General features: G+C 39.1%; 1 protein-coding gene across 1 annotated transcript in view; it reads right to left on the reverse strand.

Annotated features, from left to right (window-relative positions):
* The window catches only part of MAST4 (microtubule associated serine/threonine kinase family member 4), a gene marked incomplete at both ends in the record, with an annotated part of 287,804 nt that overhangs the window by 217,896 nt on the left and 46,789 nt on the right, over positions 1–23,119 (reverse strand). Inside the window, one exon of the mRNA XM_079548763.1 lies at positions 5,155–5,308. Within this exon, the coding sequence (XP_079404889.1) occupies positions 5,155–5,308 (154 nt within the window). The remainder of the gene's footprint in view (positions 1–5,154; positions 5,309–23,119) is intronic.

Consider the following 23,119-nt stretch of genomic DNA (forward strand, 5'->3'; position numbering starts at 1 on the left):
TCCATAGCCATCAAGTTGTACCTAGCCTCCCACATTAAGGTTTAATGAGCTAATCTGCATTATCAGCAATATTCATGAGAAATGCTCCACAACATAAGACCAGAACTCCAAATTCCCGCCACTGTCAGCTGCTCCCCCTACATGCAGCAGGACAGCCTGCAAGTCCTGCCAGCAGATGCCAAACCCTAGATAACAAAGAACAGCTTGCTCTTCATGGCCCATAACACTGATCTTTCTGCTAATTAGTGCGAGTGATGAAACTCTAATGCAAAAAAATCAGACTGAGACTACCCAGATTGATTCCAAATCAATCACAGATTAGTTATATGGGAATAGCAATCATTGCTGGCAACATTTAGATGAGTGATGGCTTAGATGTGGGAAGCTGATCAAAGCAGAAACATTAAACAAAGAAAAATACATGCATTCCAAAATTTCTTAGTCTTTAGTTCATCACTAGATAATGACTTAAGTTCATTAATGAAAAGTGCTGCAGGATGTTCAGATTAAAGACAATGTAAAATGAAAATTGTATGCATTATCTCACTAGTATTTGTGTAAGATCAATTTATGGTTAGCAAGATAACAGCTTTACCACAATTAGAGACAATTAGCCCAGCAGGAAGTCTGTTTCCAGGCAATTATTGATGAGATAACAGGAGGCGAGATAAAAGGTTCAAAATATAAGTAACAAAGTTTAGTGGTTGGTTGCTTTCTTTTTATATATCTGTATTATAATATCTATATATTATCTATATAATATATATATATATAATATATATATAATATGTCTGTAATATAATATCTATATTATATATATATATAAATATATATAGATATTTTTATATATCTAACTGTGAAGCATAGGACACAACTGGATTAGCTGCAGCATTCTGCAAAATGCAAGCTCTTGTCAGTGATGTGAATTCATGCAATGCAGAAGTAGAAAGAAAGATAGCAATCTGCAAACGTAATATCAAAGCAGTTGAGGAAACTGAACAGAGATGCACCACACACTGCAGTGCAAGTTGAGCAGCAATGGGATATGAAAGCAAGGCCAATTCAATTTACTTGTCTGAGTGATTTCCCAGGTTAACTTCCTCCATAGTAAAAGCTCATCTAATTTCTCAGCCTTCCACATTACTTTCTGAATTCTATTTAAGCTTCTCTGAACACAGCAAACTAAAATCTGCAGACAATTTAAGCCAAAACCCCTCTGCATGTAGACAGCCCTTTGATGTTTGCAGAGATCAAGAAAACCAGCCACTGCAGAAAAGCAGCTTTTTAATTAAACATCTTTTCTCCTGATCAGAAACAAGTTTTAAAGTGCAAGACTGTACATTGCTTGGAATCCTTAAGAAGACAACTAAAAAGCAAGGGGGAGAGATATTTACATTCACACAGAAGTCAACTGCCTTGAGAAGAGCAGAGCTGACCCCATCTGACCAGGCTTTGCCTGCGTCATCATCACCATGGCACACAAAGGGCAGCAGCACTGTTCAGAATCACAAACCTTTTTCCTCTATCTTTGAGAAAGAACTATTACACAAGCAGCTGCATAGACTGTACAAGGATCATATTTTATACAATCTTTGGCATAAGCAGAATTCCAAGCTCCAATTTACTTCCAGGTAAAGAATGCAGCCAACACCTTACAGAAAAATATGCATGAAGGGAAGGTAGAAAGGGAATGGGGCAGGGGCCAGTATGCAGAAACAGCAGAGAGGAAGGAAGGCAAACACTGAATGCACAGCAAGTCCCCCAGTAACTGTGTGCAGGTGTACTGCAACAAACCAGAAGGAGTCCAGAGAATGCACAGGCAATTCTGCTCCCCAAACTTTATAACAATTTGGAAACATTTGGTATTTTAAAACAGAAAAGGAGCTGGTCACAAATTGCTTCCAAGTTAGCCAGTAGAAAATAATTTTGCTCTGAAGTTGCTGAACTTATGAGTGCTTCTGCTTAGCAACTTCAACTGCAAAATACTGTTTGCCATTCCTTTCTTTCTATTAAGCAGTACTGCTGGTACTTCACAACAAGAGCAACCGAAGTACATTTGCTAGGCTAGTATCAGGCAACATCCAGTAAACTCTTTTTATTCCAAATTCTGCCTCTCTTTTCAATCCTCCTTCCCTTCCTTGGGGATGCAGATTAAGTAAAGATTGCTTAAAACAGCGCAGCTCAGGAAAAAAAAAAAATGCTGGGTGCAAGCTTCCCCAAAACAATGCTAAATGTAAGCTCAGTCTCCATCCTAGCTCTCCTCCAAATATACCGATTTTGTATCCTTTGTGTTGATATCCCATTTGAAAGATCATCTTGTACATCATTCTCAGTTTTTCTCACTGCCCCATTACTTTAAATAAGTAGGCTAAATTACCTGAGCCTATTCAGAGCAATAGACTCTCATTAACTGAAATCCTTCAAGTTTTGTAAATTTCATCCAATATATTACAACAATGCAAATTTTATTTCTTCTTGTATGTTGCACATAGCATTATTCCTCCTTGTAAAGCCCAATAAACTCATTTATTTGGTATCTATTCCCAGAGGTGAAAAACACCTCTATTTATATCTATTAGTATTCAGCCCTGCAGGACTTGAAATATCCTGGTTTGTATAAATTAACAATAAAAACATAAATAAAAAATTAATACTACTAACACTTTATGGCACACTAATTCTGTATTGTTAATGGAGAAGGGAAAGATAAAATAAGAAAACACAATTAACAGCTTTCCTAACACCTGGAGTGAACAACAAGCATCAGCATAAGCACATCCTGCAAAGTTTTTAACTAGGAATCTTCTCTTGCTTTACTTACTCCTACATTCTGTATTTCTTGAAGTTTAGTAAAGCTAACATTTTTGAATGATACAAGCAGAGACTATACATTACAGTATTCAAAAAATACCACTCCAAACCATTTTACAGGATTCACTGTTAGACTTTTTCCTTATTGAACAACCTGCATCTTTTTACAAGTGGAAACTCAGAGAAATTAAGGAAGAAATGCACGAGAGAAGAAATTAACCCAAGCCAAGGGCAAGGACAAGTCAGTAAAATTACTCACTTCAATGTCAGGGCTTGTGAGTCCCTCCCACCCCATGATATTCTATAATTTGACACCACCACCTCATTTTTTTATTTTTTTTTAAGTCATGTTGTGACACTTGTGGTTTCAAACCACCTGTCGACAGTTCAGCATGGAAGAAACTACAAATAATTCAGAAATTTAATTATGCCAGAAGAGGTGGACAAATACAAATCCAAGGTAATATTAAAACAATTAACTTCAGTTTTCTGAGCATTTTTAAACAATTTGAGGAAGTGGTTCTCTGTATCTGCAGCACCAGGTTTTTTTGTTTGTTTGTTTGTTTTGTATCCTGATAAGGACTTTTTGTCATCAGAATGACTTTGATTAGTTTAATCAGTATTGTAAAGCTGTTAAGATATTTCAAGTATTTTATTAATCTAAAGCCCTAGGGTATTCAGGTTCACTGAAAGTGCATTAGTAATAAAGCAGTTTAACATCACTGCACACCATATTCCCAAATCCTGATATAAAACTCCACACAACATATTGCAAGCAGACAAAAAGTATATCCGTTTCCTTTCATAAAAACCTCAAGCAATAATTCAGGCACAGAGATAAAGACTGTGGAGTGTAGCTGCAGAGCACACTTGCTACATTTGTTTTTGATTAGGCTGCCTTCTCCTCATTAGCTGGAGGGTTTATGCAGGAAAGTTCAATTTTTGAATCCACTAGCCTAATTTAAAGTTGAACAAAAATAAAATGAAAAACCCACACCAACTCCAGCTAAAATAATAAGTAATGTGCTGGCAATTTCCATTGTCAGGAAAACACCACAGTGGTCCTCACATCCAGTTTTTTAAAAAGTAACAGAGACACTAGAGACTTCACTGATACAGTGAACAAAAATCAAACATGTCACAGTGCTGCAAGTCACTCGTCTTACTAAAGACCATGTGGATCAGAAATACTACTAGATTGCTGTAAAAAAATCCTCATAAAACAACTCATGATGAAGCGATCTTCTTAAAACACTTGTCACTACTTCGCAGCTTTGTAGACGACATTAAACTACAAACTACATAAAAGAAGTACTGTATTAGCTTCTGGGGCTTTTTCCAACATAATGACAAGGAGAGGGGTGAGAAGTCAGTTAGAAAAGCAAATATTTTAAAAGTACTTCACAAAAGTTCACTGAGGAAGGTTAGCTATATCTGCCATTTTTCATTCCCAAGTAAAACTGCCTTTCAACTCTGCATACAATTCAGAGACAGGAGACAATCTCGTCTCACATACACGCCAATTCAGCTTTCCCTCCTTTGAATTTCATCTGCTACCAGATGAAACCTGTGGACTGTGCCACAACTTTATCAATTTCAGAAAATTCACCGACACATACTGTTCCTCTCACTTTGCATTTTAGGAATGTATTTAATTGCTAGGTTCCAGTGAGTTAAAAATTCTTTTATCTAGAATATGCAACTTGTCCCCATGTTTTCATGTTCATTTCACTCACACATTCAATAACAAGCACTCTTCAGTGAGCATCACAGCCATACACTTTCAGGTCACAGTCACAACTTCTGCACTGTACATCTTCCACTGTAGCACACAGGGACATCAGGGCAGGGGGGGGCCTGCCTACCTGTTACCATGGATGGCTTTGCAGAACAGAAGCCATGGTCCACGCCAAGGGCTAAGCTGTTTATGGGAGGGAAGGATCCACCAGATAAATGAGACCAAACTGCTTTTTCTTTAATGAATCAGTCTAAAGGGACCATCTGTGTACTTCAGCTCTTCGAGGAAACAAGACATACGCAAATCCTATGGATGAATTCATGCAAGCGTATCTCAAATAACCCTTAAACTGCCAGTCTGCCAAATTTTCATGGAAATTTCAAGAAACAGAGTACTTTCAGGCTGCACTGTCAGCACTCCACAAAGAGAGAGTCTCAAGAATAAGCTCACCTCACCGATTATGAGGGACCACACATAGAAGAGACTTTATAGAAGCTTCAGGTGGGGATACAACTCCTCCAGAGTGGCCGCAAGGCCAGATCGAGGTGCCACCAGCACTACATCTGCCATACCTCCAGGTGGCAGAGCCCACACCCCAAACTCACCAGTCAGAGCTCCTCCAAGGCTTCCTCTTCTGAGCTGTCTCCCATCTTCACTCAGTTGCCTCTTACATTTGAAAGACTTTCCGGGGCCAGATAAGACCTCTGGATTGCTGGATTTTCGAAAAGGCATAGGTGGTGGGGACAATATGTGATCAAGCTGCAAAGAAATGCAGGGGAAGAAAGAAAATGGTGATTATTTACATTAACTGAGGGAGTAAAGGGGGTAAAAAAAAAAAAAAAATCACCAGAAAGAAATTTAAAGAAGACTATTTTCCTTTGCATAAAAGTTATTACAGAATTGGGAAACAAAAAGTGATTTAAAAGATCTTACAGTTGCACAAACCAAGAACTTTGCAAGTGCCAAAGTTGCCGCTGGCTGTGTATGAAGCCATCCTCCTCTCATTCGCTTTATAGCACATCCTGCTGCACTCCTGCACTAAGAGAATTCTTTCCCATAGTCTGATCTCAAGACATGAAGGAAGACATAAAGGAACACGATCTTCCACAAAACAACCTCTTTGCAACTGTGAACCATCTGACCAAGGCAATCTCTTCACAGATTTATCTGAGTAGTCGCTAGGTGGCATTGTGCCATCAACAAATTGCAAACCATTCCCAGACTAGTGAAATTACTGAAAAACACATTTTTCACTGTCATTGGGGAAAAAAAAAATCTGTCTAAATTATTCTGTTTAAAAAGCTAGCATTCATTCACACTGACTTCAAATTAGCGTAAATACAAAGCCTCATCCTTCAAATTCTGTTCCTCTCATCATTTCTATACAACATTCTAGGCCTCTTGTTTTGAGAGTACTTTCGATGTCTTAATATTTGGCTAAATTAGCAAAAGCAGAACAAAAAAAAGAATTGAGTAAATACTTGACTGCTTCATCCACACTGTCCACAGAAAAGAAGGACTCAAAGTCACCACTATCACCCTGGGAGATACAGAGTGAAGTTCATTTTTGCTTAAAGTAAATTGCACAGAGAACTATTACGTGCCCTGCAAAGCATTTTAAATTCCCTACGTTTAGAATTTACTTTGCACTTGTTATTTCAGATATGTAGGGTGGGTGGAGGTTGAGCTGCTTTGTTTTCAAATCAAATCTGAAGCTCATTGAAAGTGTTTGTAGACACAGCAAACACAGCTCCAAAACACCAATATACATGTTTCTGAATCTGCTCCTTCAGCATGTTAAGATTCATTCATGTTCTGGACAAACACTGAAGTGACTGATGAACTCAAAGCACCTGTCTACAGTAATTTCCTAAATCAGACAGGACTTGGGGGTCACATAGAATATTTAAGCAACCTTTTCCATCATTTATCATTCATGAGCACAAGTATTTCACAAATACTTCCAAGTGCTAAGGTACTCAAAATGCAAATTTACAAATCTGTTGCACTCAAAAGGAAATGACTGACAACAGCTGGCAAAATCACCACGCATTTGTCTACCAGTTTCTAAGAAACATAATTTTGAGACTTAGAAGGAACCTATTAAACAAATACTCAAAGGGTCTGCAGTAATTTAAACTATTCACTTTCAGATGGACAGCAAGGACTGCTCATGCTGAACTCCACGCATTTGACAATGACACAATCCCATCAAGCTTTTAAATGTTACTGGCAAATATTCATGCATTCTCTTAAAACAGGCTCAGTCTTCAAGACAACCAGCCATACTTCACATCTTCTCTCTTGCATAAGGTTAAGGCTTTACACACAAAAACGAAGGCATTCAGCTCCCTGCACAGCAGCACTGCAGTCTACCAGACAGATCAGGACTCTCTCACACAGTAAAGCCTCCACTTGGGTATCCTATGATATGTAGTTCTGATTACACAATTTGTTATTTCCAGTTAAGCTGTGTTCCTTTTTCACAGCTTTCACTAAAGCACGCATGGTTTTGGAGGAAGCTTTAAAATGAGTCTACAGTTCAGAGCAATACAGCACTGTCTAGGCTTACAAATCACTTTTCCACTGTCCAAATTGGCAGTCTCAGAAAAGCATTTTTGAAAGCTGTTTTGAGGCTGTTTAAATATCAACCCACTATCATTTCAACAGCAGCACCCAACTACCACTCTCTTGTGAAACCACCTCTGTGTTATTAATTGCCTCTATCAACTAAAATTTGTTTGATATGATTTATAGAATACAGGCACAGAAACTTCTCCTTATCGCTTGCATGGAAAGAAAGAAGACATGCAGCTGGAGACTAGGTCCTGGCTGCTGAGACAGAAGTAACCAGCTTCAGGGAAGTAATCGTAACCCAATGCAACATGACCGTGACTGAAGTCCTGCATGGGAGGCTCTTGGGAACCAGGTTTGGGAGGAAAAGAAAGCACGAGAAACTGGGGAGAAGCTGTGCTACAAATGCTTTTCCTGGTTTTGTCCACTTGGAAGTTCCCAGGCAATTTTCAGACATGGAACACATGCGAATTAAATGCAGTTTCTGAAATTTACCATTTACTGAACACAACAGGATGAAATTCAGATTTGGTTGAAGACAAATAAGGTTACATTACATGGAGACAACAAAACACAAATAGCTACTCTTAATTATGATACATTCAGAGCCAAAGTATCACAGCAATATTAGGTTTTTCTGATAAACACGTTCTGGCGCAGAATTTCATTTTAATACAGGAGCAGTACTGTAGCGTACACTTACACACAGCTGTCAGCTGTGTTTCAGCTAGATGTTGAGAAACCTATCCCACCTGCAGCAATTACACCAAAAAACACTACACAGTCTAGTGCTCCAAAGAAACAATACAGGCATATGATATTTGGCCTTTTCATACTGGTGATCAACTCCTGCTTTAAGAAATGTAGCCACACATAGATTTAAAAAAATCCACTATCCAGAAGCTCAGATTTTTGCTTCCAAAGAACAAAGTAAGTCTGTAACATGCAGAGCATGTATTTGAAAGTAGTCTGTACCTCATAATTGATGTCACAGCAGACACAAGCCTCTTTAACAGCCTTGATATAGTTAAGTCTGGTGCTCGGGAAGCATAAGGAAAACGGTTTGCAGCCAGCAGCCAGGCTTACAAGTTCGTCCCGAACAAGACCTCTCAAAACTGAATGGGCATCTGACCAGCCAGCCTGACCCAGACGGTCCTTCTGGACTGAATTCAGACTCCAGATAAAAGCCTATATAGGAGACTAAAAGGCTTTGTGTCTTCAGCAAAATTGCTTTCCCCTCCTGCCAGGTAAGGCATTCAAATTCAAGTGAAACCAACAAAGAAAGTCTTAGTAAGTTCTGCTTCCTTGAAGCACAAAGCTGAATCTGAACATCTGCAACATGGCACACATTCATATCTCACAAAACAGCCAATTCAGACATACTGACACTATGGTTGTTTAGTACTGAGATTATGACAAGCTCAAATTATTAAAAGATGTATCCAAACTTGTTAATACTTATTTGAAAGACCTCCTGAAAAGCTGAACACTATGAAAATTCACATTGTGCTTGTTATCAGGTTCAGATTCTGTGTTATTGCTCTTACGACTTGAAAGCAGTTATCTCAGTGAAGGAAAGTGCTGGAATTATACCAGAGCCATTTTAAATAATTTTACTCAAGCAGCCTCTGCTCAGTATGTCAAACACTACTGCCTAACTGCAATCACCACTGCATGGGTATTTCACATTTACTAAATATCCAGACATGTCAATTTTGGATGGCACACAAGCACAATAAGAGAACTGTAGCTTGGTTGGTTGCTCTTTTTTATTTTTATAAAGCTTACTTGACAGCAAGTTGCAAGAGATACAACAGCTGCTCCCTGCAGGCATTTTCCAATAGACATCCATATTACACCTTGAGGCTCTGGCTATTGTATATATTCAGCCCCACTGCCTTATTACTGCACTCAGGCTGTTTGACTAACTCTACTGTTAGTATTCACAAATGCACAATTAACTACCGCAACCCCCCCCCCCCCCAAAATGTGTTAAACACTGAGTAATTCCTTTCTGACAAAGGTACATTGTGAGAGGCAGAAAACATGCAGCAAACTCCTAGGCAAGTAGAACATTCCTCAAATGTGTTTCCATACATTTCCTGAAAAAAGATGCTTGATTTTGTTGTAGATGTGCTGAATTTCTTCTAGAAGATAAAATTTAGCAGGTAACTGCTTTCACAGAACACTCTTCTTCCCACATTATGAACCTTACAAAAAGGAACAGAATGTATCATTAGAGGAGAAAGGCTTAAAAAATGCATACAAGGAAATTATCAAAAAAACTTTCACCTGTACATTTGGAGATCCTTTACAAACAGGAATGGAAACTGAGTGACAGTCTCTTCTAGTTGCACAGCAATTTCCACCAGGGAATCAGGATAGAATAAATTTGTCCTCAGACCCTGTTTGTTTTTTCCTCTGTATTTTGAAACTATTCATTTTCTGTATGAATAAAGTCAGCTACATTCTTCTAAAGAAAATTATTCTCATACTACACCAGCCATGGACTATTAACAGCTCACCTATTCAGAAAGGATTACGTTCATATTTCAAAAAACCTTAGTAGAATTAAACCCAGCTGTCTACCACGGTATATTTACAGCTAGAATTAATTCACTGCTTGATAATCATATCATTACATCAGCCCACATGTCCTAACGAAAATTAAGGACATAACAACCACTTCAAAATAAGACTTAGCAACAGTATTTAGAAGTATAATTTGAGCAGAGTGTATAATCAGATGTGAAACAGCCAGAAAGAAAACAGTAGATTTTAAGAGAGGAAATCCATGCTACAAGAAGGTGAATGAGGCTAAGGTAATGCAATTACACTGGTAACACCAGGACAAGAAAAATAAGCTGTTCAGAGTTGCTGAGATTTGATTCAATGGTTTTGTTTCAATGAAATGACACTGTAATGAGAATTCAAGTTATCTGCTCAGCTACACTTGTCTTCTTGTTTTCTTCTACTGTTTTTTTTTTTCTTCTTAAACACCCAGTGTTTAAACACACAGTATTATTGTCCAAAATACTTCACCCTCAGACTCCCCTAATTGTTCCATAGACAATATTCTTCCCAAAGAAACAGGGAAACTTAGGTATTCCATCCAAAAATACAAAGGTGTTCAAGTAAGGATTTTAATTTCTTAAACACTGAAAAATTCTGCTATACCTCAGGTCGTGTCTTATGTGCATATTAAGTTAATGTTCCATAAAAACTCAGTGCACTATCACCCACATTAAGCTTCTACCAGACGGGTACCAATCCACATGAGATCCATCACCTGAAATCTTTCATCTATGGTGATTATCAATCAGAAGTTCCAAAACAAAATTCTACTAATAAGCAGATCAACAGTGACTGAGTCCCAGGCCGCTGGGAACATAAATCAATCAATTTCTTCACATTCACATTGGGTTTCCTATAGTATAACATACCTCTCTCTGGCTTCGAGAGCATTTTAAGCAAAGATGCTGAAACAAAATAGCCCCAGCAAAGTGTTTTTTTGTTGTTGTTTGTTTTTTGTTTGGTTGTTTTTTTGTTTCTTTGAAGGAAACTGACAACTTATTTTGAGTGTAGGGGAGAAGCATGCTCTTAACACTTAAATATTCTCTCTCTCTAAATACAATTAAAGTTGGAACACACATATAAGCTTTGATGAACTGCCCTGACAGACAAGCAGAACTATTAATCTATTATTAATAGGTAAGATACAGATACCTTGCAAAAACCAAAGGCATCTTAGAATTTGTTTAAAAAAAATTTTTTAAAAATCAGCCTAGTAAGAACATACTGCACTTTAGTTACTCCGGCTGCCTGGTGGCCCTACAGTAGAACAAAATTAGACTTGAGAAAGAAACACTACAGCACGAGGCATTGTAGATACCAATGGGTCTCTGTCTTACAGGACCATTCCAAGCACAAAGGTGAGAATCAATTTCCTGCAAACAACATGCAGCAACTCATGCTTGTGATGAGCAGACCTACTGCATTTAGTCAAATTTCACCACCTTCTGATGGACCTTGTTTCTAGATGCAATGCTAACAGTGATCACATGGGAAAACAGAGTATCCAGAAAACACTGTCAAACAGTATGGCAGAACAAGATCATCAGCAGCCCCTATTCAACCTGACTAGATCATTCTACATCCCCTTTGCAACAAGAGATGTTGATCAATCTCAGTCTTGAGAAAGATTTAGAGAACCATGCAACTATTTTGAATATTCACAGCTCTCATAGCAGCCTTTTCAGAGCAGAGAATCACCAATAAACTAACTCCACACAAAGTAAAAAGGAAACACTTCTCCAAAAATGAGCACCGCTTCCAGAAGCCAAGGATAATGACAGGGAAGACAAGATATTGAGGAAGTCCAGGTCACATGGATTTCAAAGGACATGGAAAGATCCTATTTCCTGCCCCTTTTCTTACTGTACTTCTTTGAAAACAAACAGATTTTCTTTCTCACTTTATATAATCAGTAGGAAAACGGGTACTCATCCCACAGTTCTCAACTCTGGGACTGCCTTCCACCCTCCTCCAATGGAATGACCTGTGAATATCATTGGAGCTTGATCTCAGAACCTTTCAAGTTCTCCAGCTGAAAGGCACCTGTCATCGTTTAAGACTTCACCCCTGGACTATCTCACTTCAATCTGTGACCTACAGTTTTCTTCTTAGGACAGGGATCTCAGCTACCATGCAGACAGAAGATCAGCCAGGGCCTCAGCTCACTCTTGAAGGAGACAGGTGAGAGGCAGGAAAATTCTTGTTTACAGCCACATTGCATGCTAATAATTCATACAGCAGTTCTCGCTTTCCGTAAGAACACAACCTGCAGCTGACCTTGCAAACATGTCTTTACCAACGTGTATGGTAACTTCTGAGACACGGCCTGAACCACTAATTGAGTAACTGGGGAAAGGGGCCAGTCAGCCCAGGAAGCACAGGTAAAGGCAATTCTGATACGAGTGAGACATCTTCCCTCCCTTTATAGCACCTTTCTATTGTGCCAACCCTTTCACCATTACACCTCTGTTGTAACGCCTATCCCATGGTACTGATCTAACCAATTGCTACAGAAGGTAAAGAAGAGAAATGCATTTTAAAGTTGCTATCCACAAAGCTTCACTTCAAACCATTTTAACTATTGATTTTACATCCTAGACACACAAACAGGAAAATATGAAGTTCCTGCTTGAAATAGTCTAATTTATTATGCTGAATAGATGATGGTGTATAAACAGAATCAGCAAACAATGATGTTTTTCTATAGTACTTTTTTATTTATCTTATATTAAATAGTAAGGAAATAATTTAAATATTCTGCCAAGGATCAATACAGATGTTCTGATATATTGCTACTTCATGCCCATTAAAGAAATGCAAATTTGCCTTTAAAACTATTGTATCCCTCTTGAAAGCCAATCTGAGCTCTGAGCATTTAAACATAAAAACATGGAACATGAAGAGTCAACTATCACTATGTTTAAAGAAAAAAATATCAGCCTGCATTCAATGTGTTTTCACATGATCGCACTGAAAGCAAAGCACAACCTCCAAAGTGTTCTTCAAGGCCATGAAGTGGCTACAAATATGCATCACCACTGTTATCTGTGCCAATTATTAGTTTACAACAGCGAAGAGGCAGCAGTTTTGTTTCAATGTGATTGAGTCCTTCAGCTCCTGAAAGCCTTCTGTGAGCACAGACAGACGCATGGACTGCTCCCTGACCACTTAAGAAAGGAAGCAAGAGTATTTGTACTACAAATGCTGTTGCTTCACAGAACTCAGCCTGCCCAAGTCTCCTCTGACATGTCCACATAATTCTAACACATGTTTAAAACAAATTAACAGCAGGTTCTGAAAGTCTCTTTTAAGTCCCTACAACAAGAGCTGATAAACAGAATACAGACTGAAATATAAATGCAGCTCCGCTCCTGGTTAGAAAGCCTCACACAGGACATTTTAAAGGCTGGTTGCAGTGGACTCTTCTTAATGCAACACTCACAAAGGCATCTCCTCAGGAATCAGGAAACCTGCTGTAGGGAACCTGCTTTGGCAGGGGGGGTTGGACTCGATGATCTCTGGAGGTCCTTTCCAACCCCTACAATTCCGTGATTCTGTGATGAAGGTCTTCATGTCTAGCAAAAACATGATCACTTCCAAGCTAAGGCAAACTTGAAAGGCAAGAGACATCACCACACAGTGCAGGGGCTGGCACAGAGCTACAGCAAAGATCCTGGCTCTACCAGGCTGAGCAGAGGGGGACCAGGCTTGACATTCTAGACTGTAAGGAAACTGGAATGATGTCAGGAACACAAAAACAGAGAGCAGCATCAGAGGCATCTATTCAGTTCTGCTGTACAAGCAATGAACAGAAGTCCTTCTTTCTCCCAGGAATATGGCTCCCCTGAGCTGAAATTTCACCCACGCTTCCACAGCTTCAAGGGATCTGACAAAAGATAACAACAGCCCTTTGCTGCCCCGATGTGCAGCAGGACATGGCTCTGCCTTTCAGCGGGAAGGATACTCCCTTTCAGTGCCATCCCACTGGACACCCTGGCAAGAAAAAGCATTTAGTGATGCTGAGAAGCACTGCCAGAGACCACTGCCACATTGACCCCCTGCAAAGGCCCAGCAAGCAATCACAACACTTGCAAATGGAAGAAAAAAGAAAACCCAGACATACAGCAGCATCTGAAGAACGACAAGATGCTGCAGGTTTAAGGCTTCATCATCAGCATGGACACTTCAGCAACCTTTCCGCTCCTTCTAGCGAAACAGAGGCCAAGCACAGCAGTAGGTGTCTCAGGCAGGCCTGGCACAGCAGAATCGTATCTTCACAACACAAAGCATGCATCTCAGGAGAGCTGTTCTCTTCTCACTGATTTATCCATTCCTGGAAAGTGGAAGAGGAAACACAACCCAGCTCGCAGCAGAAGCACAGGGAATCAACTCTCAACAAGTGATCAATATTGTGCATCCCTTGCACATGTATATTATGTTCCTAACAGTATTATTTTCTCACTTTCTCTTGAATAAAACCTCCCCATTTTTTCTTTCTTTTTTTTTTTGAGAATTTTTATTCTTTAATATTTTGTGGCCGTACTCTTGCTTTCATATGCATAAATATTACTAGTATTAGCAGTGCTGTGCACTATGCTCTGCTATACAGAAAATTATCTAACTAGCCAAATTTTTTTAATTTCTCAATGAAAGAAAATATTAGCTACTAGAAAGTAGGAAAAGGCTTTGATACTTTTAGATACCACTGGCAAAATTTTCACTCTTGCGTATTTTAATGATCCTTTTCATAGCACAAGAAAACCATGACAAATGTAAAGAAATGTGTATTTATATTTTGTGTATGTGCAAGCATCAACAGGCACATCCCTATATCAAACATTTTCAGTGCTGCTGCTCATACATAGGTTTTTTGAAATATCTTTCCTGGATGTCTAACATGAGAATGAAAATTTAGTCAAACTAACCTTCAAAGTCACTTTCAATTGCAAATAAATAAATAAATACATAAATAAAAATTCAAATACATAAGAAAAAGGCCTATTCATCTTCATCAGCTGTTGACACCTCCATCATTCATCTCATGAAAAAAATAATTCCAAGTAGAATATAACTCTGAAAAGAATGTTTTTTCTTTTTCTTTTTTTTTTTTAATACCATGAATACTAATACAGTGAAAGCAGTTTAGTTCTTTATAAAATCTATTTCCATTCACACCCACCAATGAGCTCCGGGACTACCTATAAAGGTTTCATTTATTCTGTTGCATTGGAGGCTTCAGAAAACTAATTGTTTATTCAAGTCTATCTGCTCTATCCATGCTCAATTAGGTCTCACTTTTCACCGTTACACTGAAATTAGAAACAAAAATGCAAGGTGAAACATTCCTCATTCCACTGACTGGCTCAGCTTGATCAGCCACTCTGAAAAGTTGCAGCCACAAGGGTAGCAAGAGCTCCACCATAACACAGTGCTTGAAGGACCTGCTCAGTGACTTACAAATTTCCTTTTCATTAACTTACACCTCTGACTAATGGAAAACACCTTTCTATTGCACCTTTCTAACAAGGCACTACCAAGCACTATTTGAAGGTAACTGGGTTTTCTGGCTACTGCAATTCAACATAACCCAGTTTTTAAAAACAGAAGCCTCAACTGTACACACCGTAAGAAAAAACAGTCTAAATTTATTGATCCCTGTTTAGACCTCTAAAATAATAAATAATCCATTTGGCTCTATAAAGCTTCAAATTCAGAATCATTTCTATGAAGAATAAAACATCAAAAGGAAGACAACACATTTATGCAAGGCAGGTGCAAAACAAAAGAGAGAAACTCATGATGAAATGAGCTTGGAGTAAAAGGTTCTCAGCATGTAATGGGAGCTGAAGCTGATCCATAAATCAATGCAAGATGAAAGCAAGATTATTTATGTGAAAGAATTGCATTGTTAATTTACAGTCTGATTTTGAAAAGAAATGCTTTACTTGATCAATGTATAAATGATGTGTGTGTGTACACTGAGCACAAATTAGTAATTACAAACAGGTGCATCTCCTCATACTTTTTAATTAACCTCAGAAAACAGCAGACACAGCTCCAAAAAATGCAGGTTTTTCCCTGAGTTTTCCTTTAACACGTTCCTAAGTTTTTAAATAATGCAGCCTCACCACAAGAGACCTTGGAGACAAGGGCTTTTTGATCTCTTTTTTCCCATTCAGCACTAAGATACCACGTGCAGTTATCGAACAATAGCTTCCACTGAAAAAATCCTTTTCCTGAACTGTTTTGAAAGTGAACTAGAATAAGGCATCTGATAGCTTTATAGTTGTACCCTAGGCATGCAGTACAGAATTCAAATGCTTCTCTTGTAGCCTCTCCAACACAATTAGCAAAAAAATATCAGAAGGGCAAGCATATAAGGGGCATGGGGAGGACAACCCGATTTGCATTCAGCAGAGATTTGCAGTTGAGGACAATAGTCAAGAACTGTGTTTGTAATTTTAACTGCTTCCACTGCATTTCACATCTACCGCCATCTGCCATTTGTCAGTTTCAATTTACACATGTCTATAATAACCAGTATTATTTATTAACACTATATGGCTTAAGGAAGATTGGTTTGTTTTGTTTCTAAACTTGACGAACTCAAGAAATATTACAGGAAGGAAAATTAAAAAAAGACAAAATGAGAACGTAATCAGAAATGTGTTTCAGGACAATACGAAATATTCCAGCCTTCTATTTTTTCTGTAACTCAAGCAAGTAACTGCCTACATGTCCTAAATATTCTCTTTGTAAAACTTACAGCAGACTTCACTCATCCTGGCCACTTTATGAAGGGTTTTCCAATTCCAATTTCCATATAGTTATTCAATACAATAACACTGATGAGGGGAAGAATGAAGGATCCCTACTTAAATAAAAAACTTCCAGTATTAGCCCCTTTTAGACAGGAGAATTATAGCAGTATGCATCCCACACTGTAATTGACAGAATACATGCATCAGTATGTATATGCAGAAGAGTGCGAACAAGACAGATGCAAAACCTGTTCAGATGAGAACGACTGCCCTTGTCTTTAAAAACAGCGCAGCCTGGAACTAATCTGGTTTCTTCAGCCCCATATCAAAAAAACAAAATTAACAGGAAAAGATTCACTTGCATGGCTTTTCGAATTTTGTTTATATATCCTATCAACACAGATTGGTGAGCACTGAGTGGTGAGATTCACACGGTAGTAGGAAGGGATGACATTCAGAGGAACATCAACAGACTTGAAAGGTGGGCCTGGGTGAACCTGATGAGGTTCAACACAGCAAAGTGCAAGGTTTTGCACTTGGGCTGGAGGAATCCCAGGCATCCGTAGAGGCTGGAAGGAGCGGTCCTTGAGAGCAGCCCTGTGGAGGAGGACCTGGGGGATCTTGATAGATGAAAAACTTAATATGAGCCAGCAGCGTGCTCTTGCGGCTCGGAGGGCAAATGGTATCCTGGGGTCCATCAGAAGAGGGGTGGCCAGAAGAGACAGGGAGGTGATTGTCCCCCTCTACTCTGCTCTTGTGAGGCCCCATCTGCAGTACTGTGTTCAGGACTGGAGCCCCCAGTACAAGAAAGACAGGGAGCTGTTGGAGAGGGTCCAGAGGAGAGCCATGAAGATGATCAGGGGACTGGAGCACCTCCCCTATGAGGACAGGCTGAGGGAGCTGGGCTTGTTCAGCCTGGAGAAAACAAGGCTGCGGGGTGACCTCATTGCAGCCTTTCAATACCTAAAGGGAACCTACAAACAGGAGGGGAATCAACTCTTTGAAAGGGTTGATAACTGCAGGACAAGGGGAAATGGTTTTAAGTTGAGGGAGGGGAGATTTAGGTTGAATGTCAGGGGAAAATTCTTTACATAGAGTGGTGAGGTGCTGGAACAGGCTGCCCAGAGAGGTTGTAGATGCCCTGTCCTTGGAGGTGTTCAAGGCCAGGTTGGATGGGGCCCTGGGCAGCCTGGTCTAGGATTAAATGGGGAGGTTGGTGGCCCTGCATGTGGCAGGGAAGTTGAAGATTCATGACCCTTGAGATCTCTTCTAACCCTTGCCATTCTGTGATTCTGTGATGTTTAAATAGTCTTTCTTAAAAATTTGGTATAACTTAATGCTCTGTAAATTACAAGGTCTGTTTGCCTTGGAAATTGTAGCAGTTTGATGATTTCAGTATCACAAAGGATCTCACTAAAATATCTAGAGTGCAGGGCTTAGTATACAAGCTCTATACTACCTGCAACGTGGCAGGAATGTCCAAATCATATATTTTTTCTAATCACGTATTACTAACATAAGCCAGCATCATGAAATAAATGTATGTACGTACACATACCCACAGTGTTTCACAGAGTCTGAGTCTTAATTCCATTTAGTCTTTTTTCCACTTTCCAAACAGGAGTGCACTCAAAACTGGGACAACCAAAATACACACTGCTTGATTTCCAGAGTCTATGATGATTCATTCAAATCCCTGCTGTCTTGTGGACATGGCATCTCTTAATTGGCTTGGAAATCAGCATCTCATATCAAGTAAGCAGCACACCACATCCTCAGGGCTTATTCAAAACAACAGGACACTGCATCTTTCACGAAACAGATACTGACACTCAGTCCTTTAATCTGCCCAATCTCAGAAACTGAATAGAGATTGGATTGTGGTCACACTGGTCACTTCAAACTACCATTTTGAAAGCTAAAAACCTCTAGCTTTTAGGATGCGAAGGTAGTGCCATTCCTACAGCTTACAATTTATCAGCCTTCAGAGAAATTAGATTTCTAAAAGAAATAACAGCAGAAATTTGAAAATGAATGTTTTATTGTAAAGCACTCCAAACCTGTGTAAGGGGTGAGAAAACTAACAACACCAGAAGAGTCAGAATCATACATGTCTTTTCTCTGGTAGGGATGTGGATGCAACCCTACAAGAGCTGGTTGAGCCAGTTCTTCTGAGGATGAGACTGTGCCTCTCTTGATCCAGATTTTTGACACATATCCTACAGTGCAGGCTATTTCTAAGGCTAAATGTTAGCTTGAAATGGGAAAAGGCAAGAAACTGAGTGAGCATTTTATTCTCAAGCTAGTGAAATCGTGAAGGCTGTGTTGCTGAGTTTAATGCAAGCAGTCAGATGGTCAGGCATTGTGTGAGATTATTTCAACATTTCATCTGAACAGGTAATTGTTTTTCTGGCCAGACAATCTGCTAATTTACTTAACTGTTCTTGCAGTAATGATATCAAGTCTCCTTTCTTCTGTGTGAAGACACATGCTTTCTGTCTTTCTGGCTGGCAGAAACTGCAGCTCATCTGTGGTTCTTACTGAACGATCTGGCATATCTTTAACAGTCTGTTTCTGAAGATTTCCAGAACTTTGGTTAAATGAGCACAATGGAAAAGAAATCTAGGATTTTTATTATAAAATAATCAGAAAGTTTGACCATCACCTAACACTACCACGTCCACCAATAACCCATGTCCCTAAGCAAGCACCATGTCAACACATCTCTTACTTGTGCTGGGATGGCAGCTCCACCACATCTCTGACCAGCTTGTTCCAACCCCTAACTGCTGTTTCTGTGAAGAAATTCATCCAGTTTATATCTCCTGGTGCAATGTGAGGTTGTTGATTCATGTCTATCTCTTGTCATGGAAGAAAGAGACAGAATCAACAGAACTATAGGGTTTGGAGGGACCTCTGGAGATCATCTTGTCCAACTTCGCTGCTAAAGCAGGTTCCTGACACTCCCATGGAGCATATCGTTTCTTATGTTTCTTATGTTCTTTCTTGATCTCCTGATATGCAAGTGACATGATATGTGAAACTGTAGCTGAGGCTTTTGAATTTGACAGCCTTTATATGTGGCGTGAACAGATGTGGCTGTCGCACTGCATCCTGCCTGTCTGTCTGCGCTTCTGTCCCCAGTATCACTGGGGAGAGAATGCCCTAGGGGAGTTCAGGTTGCCTGCCTAGACATAAAGGACAACTTTTTGTGTTTTGTTTCTGATTAAATAAATGCACTAATTGCACTAGTTGCGGCATAATTTTAAAATGAGAGTGTACTTGCAAGCTGTTTTTCTTCTGATGGCAAGGTTTGCCAAAGTTGATTTCTCTTTTCATTGTGTTTAACCAACTTAGTGTGTCCTTGTAAGAAAGATTCCTAGCTTCCATATTCTCTAGGTCTTAGGCTTAGGAGTGTTAAGTATTGTGTGAAGAGGATGTCGTATTGACTAGATCCCAAATAAGGTTCCTTAGTTCAAGACATTTGTCAAAAAAGAAAAGGAAAAAAAAAAAAAAGAGATGTTAACATGTTTGAGATCATTGCTTTCCAGGGAAGGAGCATGCTGTAGGAATGTTTCATGGAGCTCTCTACTGAGGAGCTTTGATAACACGTAGCTGATCTGTTTTCAGGAAAACCAAATATTAAAACTAAGCTTGGCCTTTATTATATTGAAATTGCATACTCAAACATTATTATTAACATTAAAAATGCAGTCTTTTTTTTCCAAATGAGTCTTATCTTGGAAACCACTAACTAGTGTATGTAACTAAGGAAATATTTCATCCTAAGCCAAAGGAAGCTTAGTGAATTGTAGGGTAGTTTTGTGATTCAAAGTTGTTTGCTCTTCCATGTGCGACTTGTTGAGGTTGGCCATTGCCATCTGTTGTCTGAAGCTGCTATGGAAATAATGACAAGGTCACTGAGAAGACAGTGTTTGTTTGTCTCAGTTGTTCTGGGTTTTCCTTTACAACTTTTGTTAGGCCTTCATTTTCAACTTCAAGATGTGAGTGTGTGTCTCAGTGAAACAAGCAATTCTGAAGAATTGGTATACAACTGCTGACTCCGTATGTAGTAGAGGAGTGGTCCCTGCAGGCTGTTTTTCCTCACTTGGAAGTTTATCAGTGAAGCATATTGTACTGTTTAGGAACGTATTTTTGATAAAGTGCCTTCTTGAGCTGTGAATGTTAAAGGAAAAACCACTGTGTTGAAACAGGTTGTCTAATAGATAAAATGATTGAAAAAATGCTGTAAAAACATTATTTCTGTGTTTTTACATACTGCTTCAATAGCCAAGTAATTGAAGTGGAAGTTGATTTTCTCTGGTACTGTCCTTGCCTCTTTTACTGTGCACTGTGGTTTAACCTGGCAGGCAGCTTAGCACAGCACAGCTGTTTGCTTTAAGGAGACAACTGGGGAAAAGAGACAAAACTAAAGTAAAACTTATGATAGAGATAAAAACTGTTTACTAAAGCAGAAAAGGAAGAGAAAAATAATAGTGATGATAATCTCTCTTTCTGTCTCTGTCTTTCTCTGTTTACAAAGCGAGTGATGCACACACCTGCCAGCTGATGACCAGCCAGTCCCTGAGCAGTGGCTGCCCCCCTGGGCAATTCCCCTTAGTTCTGTAGTTTTACAGTATGAAATTTCCCTTTGGTCAGTTTGGGTAAGTTGTCCTGGTTCTGTCCTCCCTGGAAACCCTTGCTGACAGGACAGTCTGAGAAGCTGAGGAGCTGAAATATCCCCGTGCAGCAGTGCCCAGTAGCAACTAAAACGCTGATGTGTTATCAGCACTGTTTTTCTCTTAAAGCCAAAGCATAGCATTATACCAGGCACCATGAAGAAAATCAACTCTGCCCCAGCTGAAACCAGGATGCTATAGTTGAAGTTGTCTCTGTGTAGAAGTGAAGGGTAGTTTTGTTTGAGTGCTGGATGCACTGACTCCTGTGCTTCAGAGTTGTTCTCAGAGCTGGAGCCTGGTCTTAAGATGACTCAACATTTTTCCTTTTTTAGAGAATAGTTTTATTGGATAACTTTTACATTCAGTATTAAAAATATCTAGTTAATAGTGCAGGTGAATATTACTAAAAAGCCCAGATGAACTCCCACAGTGGTATATAGTCATACAAATAAAAAATGTCAAAGATTTTAGTGCTGCAAATTTCACCTTGTAGACCCTTGTTAGTATGGCTTGGCAAGAATATTTTATTTGCAATTTAGGCTATGATTTCCTGGGTTGAAGTGTTCTACCTATCACAGTAAGATCACCTAAAATTGAGATAGTACTATAAGCAGTACAAATGTTTCTGAACAAGAGGCTTTTTGTATATATGTATGAAAGTAATGAAATGCTTTGTATCTTGTATTAAATACTTAGAAAATATTTCTGCCTATGCTTGAAAAAGCCTGAAAAATCAGACTATATAGCTTGAAAGATGATGCGCTGGGCCTCTTTTTTGTGTATGACAGTAACTGCATGTTCTAATCTCACTCTTTGTTCTTTATATTACTTTTCAGTTTTTATATGCAGTAAATTCAAGTGTCCCATTCTCAGAGGAGGTGGACTGAAGACTACACTTGGCTTGCACAAGGGAACCTTGTGCACTTGAACAGTATCTAAGAGAACAAACTGATCTCCTATTTAGAAAATGCACATGGTCTGTCAGTTAAATTGAGTTGACGGCTTTGAAAATCCAAATACTCTCTAAAACGCAGTCCGTGTTTCTCCAGTAGATGTGACATGTGGTTGATACTAATATGTCAGCTGCTTGAATGTGAATGGTTGGTTTCCATACAAGGTTACAAAAATCTGGATCAAGAGAGGCACAGTCTCATCCTCAGAGGAACTGGCTCAACCAGCTCTTGTAGGGTTGCATCCACATCCCTACCAGAGAAAAGACATGTAGCGCACACAGGAAGAGAACATTCACGATGCATTCAGGTCCGGCATTAGCATTAGACTCATGAACAGTCTTCAGAAGATTGTGTCAAGGAAAGCTGAAATTCACAGTAGGAGAAAGATAGCACAGATATCAAAAGAAGTGAAACTTTTTTTGTACGCTTTGGAATATGAAAAGAAAATCCTTAAAATCTGTCAAGACTCCCTTCCATTACCTTTAAGGCATTGCTTTTTTTTTTTGCCGTCGAAATCCTAAATCCAACTCAAAAAAGAATTCAGGAAAAAGTTGGCAAGAGGGCAGTACAAACAGCAGCTTCTTAAGCTTTATTCTTACTCCATTTTCTTATCCTGCTTTCCATCCAAAACCCACTTTTGTAAAGGTTCCCTTGAAGTTTCCCTACAGAAGAGGAATTGCTGTCTGAAAAGTGAATTCATCTCCTCAGTGTGGAACAGGTCAGTAATAACACATTCATAAGAGACTATTTATTTCAGGTTTGTGCAAACCTGGGTGCTCAGTGGCTTCCCACAAATCAAGCACACCAAACAGAATATATGCAATATATTTATACACAAAAGTCACAAACTTAATAATTTTCCAGTCCATCCACCTCAGGATGATTAGTTACTAATTTACATATTTATGACATTGCTGACTCTATCCTTCCATACCACGCAGCTCATGGGAGGAGTCTTCACTTGGGCAGCAGTGTTTTTGGCCTAGGGGTGTGATTTAATTCATCTAAAGATATACGGACCTTGAGTTT

Source organism: Tetrao urogallus (assembly GCF_951394365.1).
Source record: "Tetrao urogallus genome assembly, chromosome: Z".
In the NCBI taxonomy this organism is placed as follows: Eukaryota; Metazoa; Chordata; class Aves; order Galliformes; family Phasianidae; genus Tetrao; species Tetrao urogallus.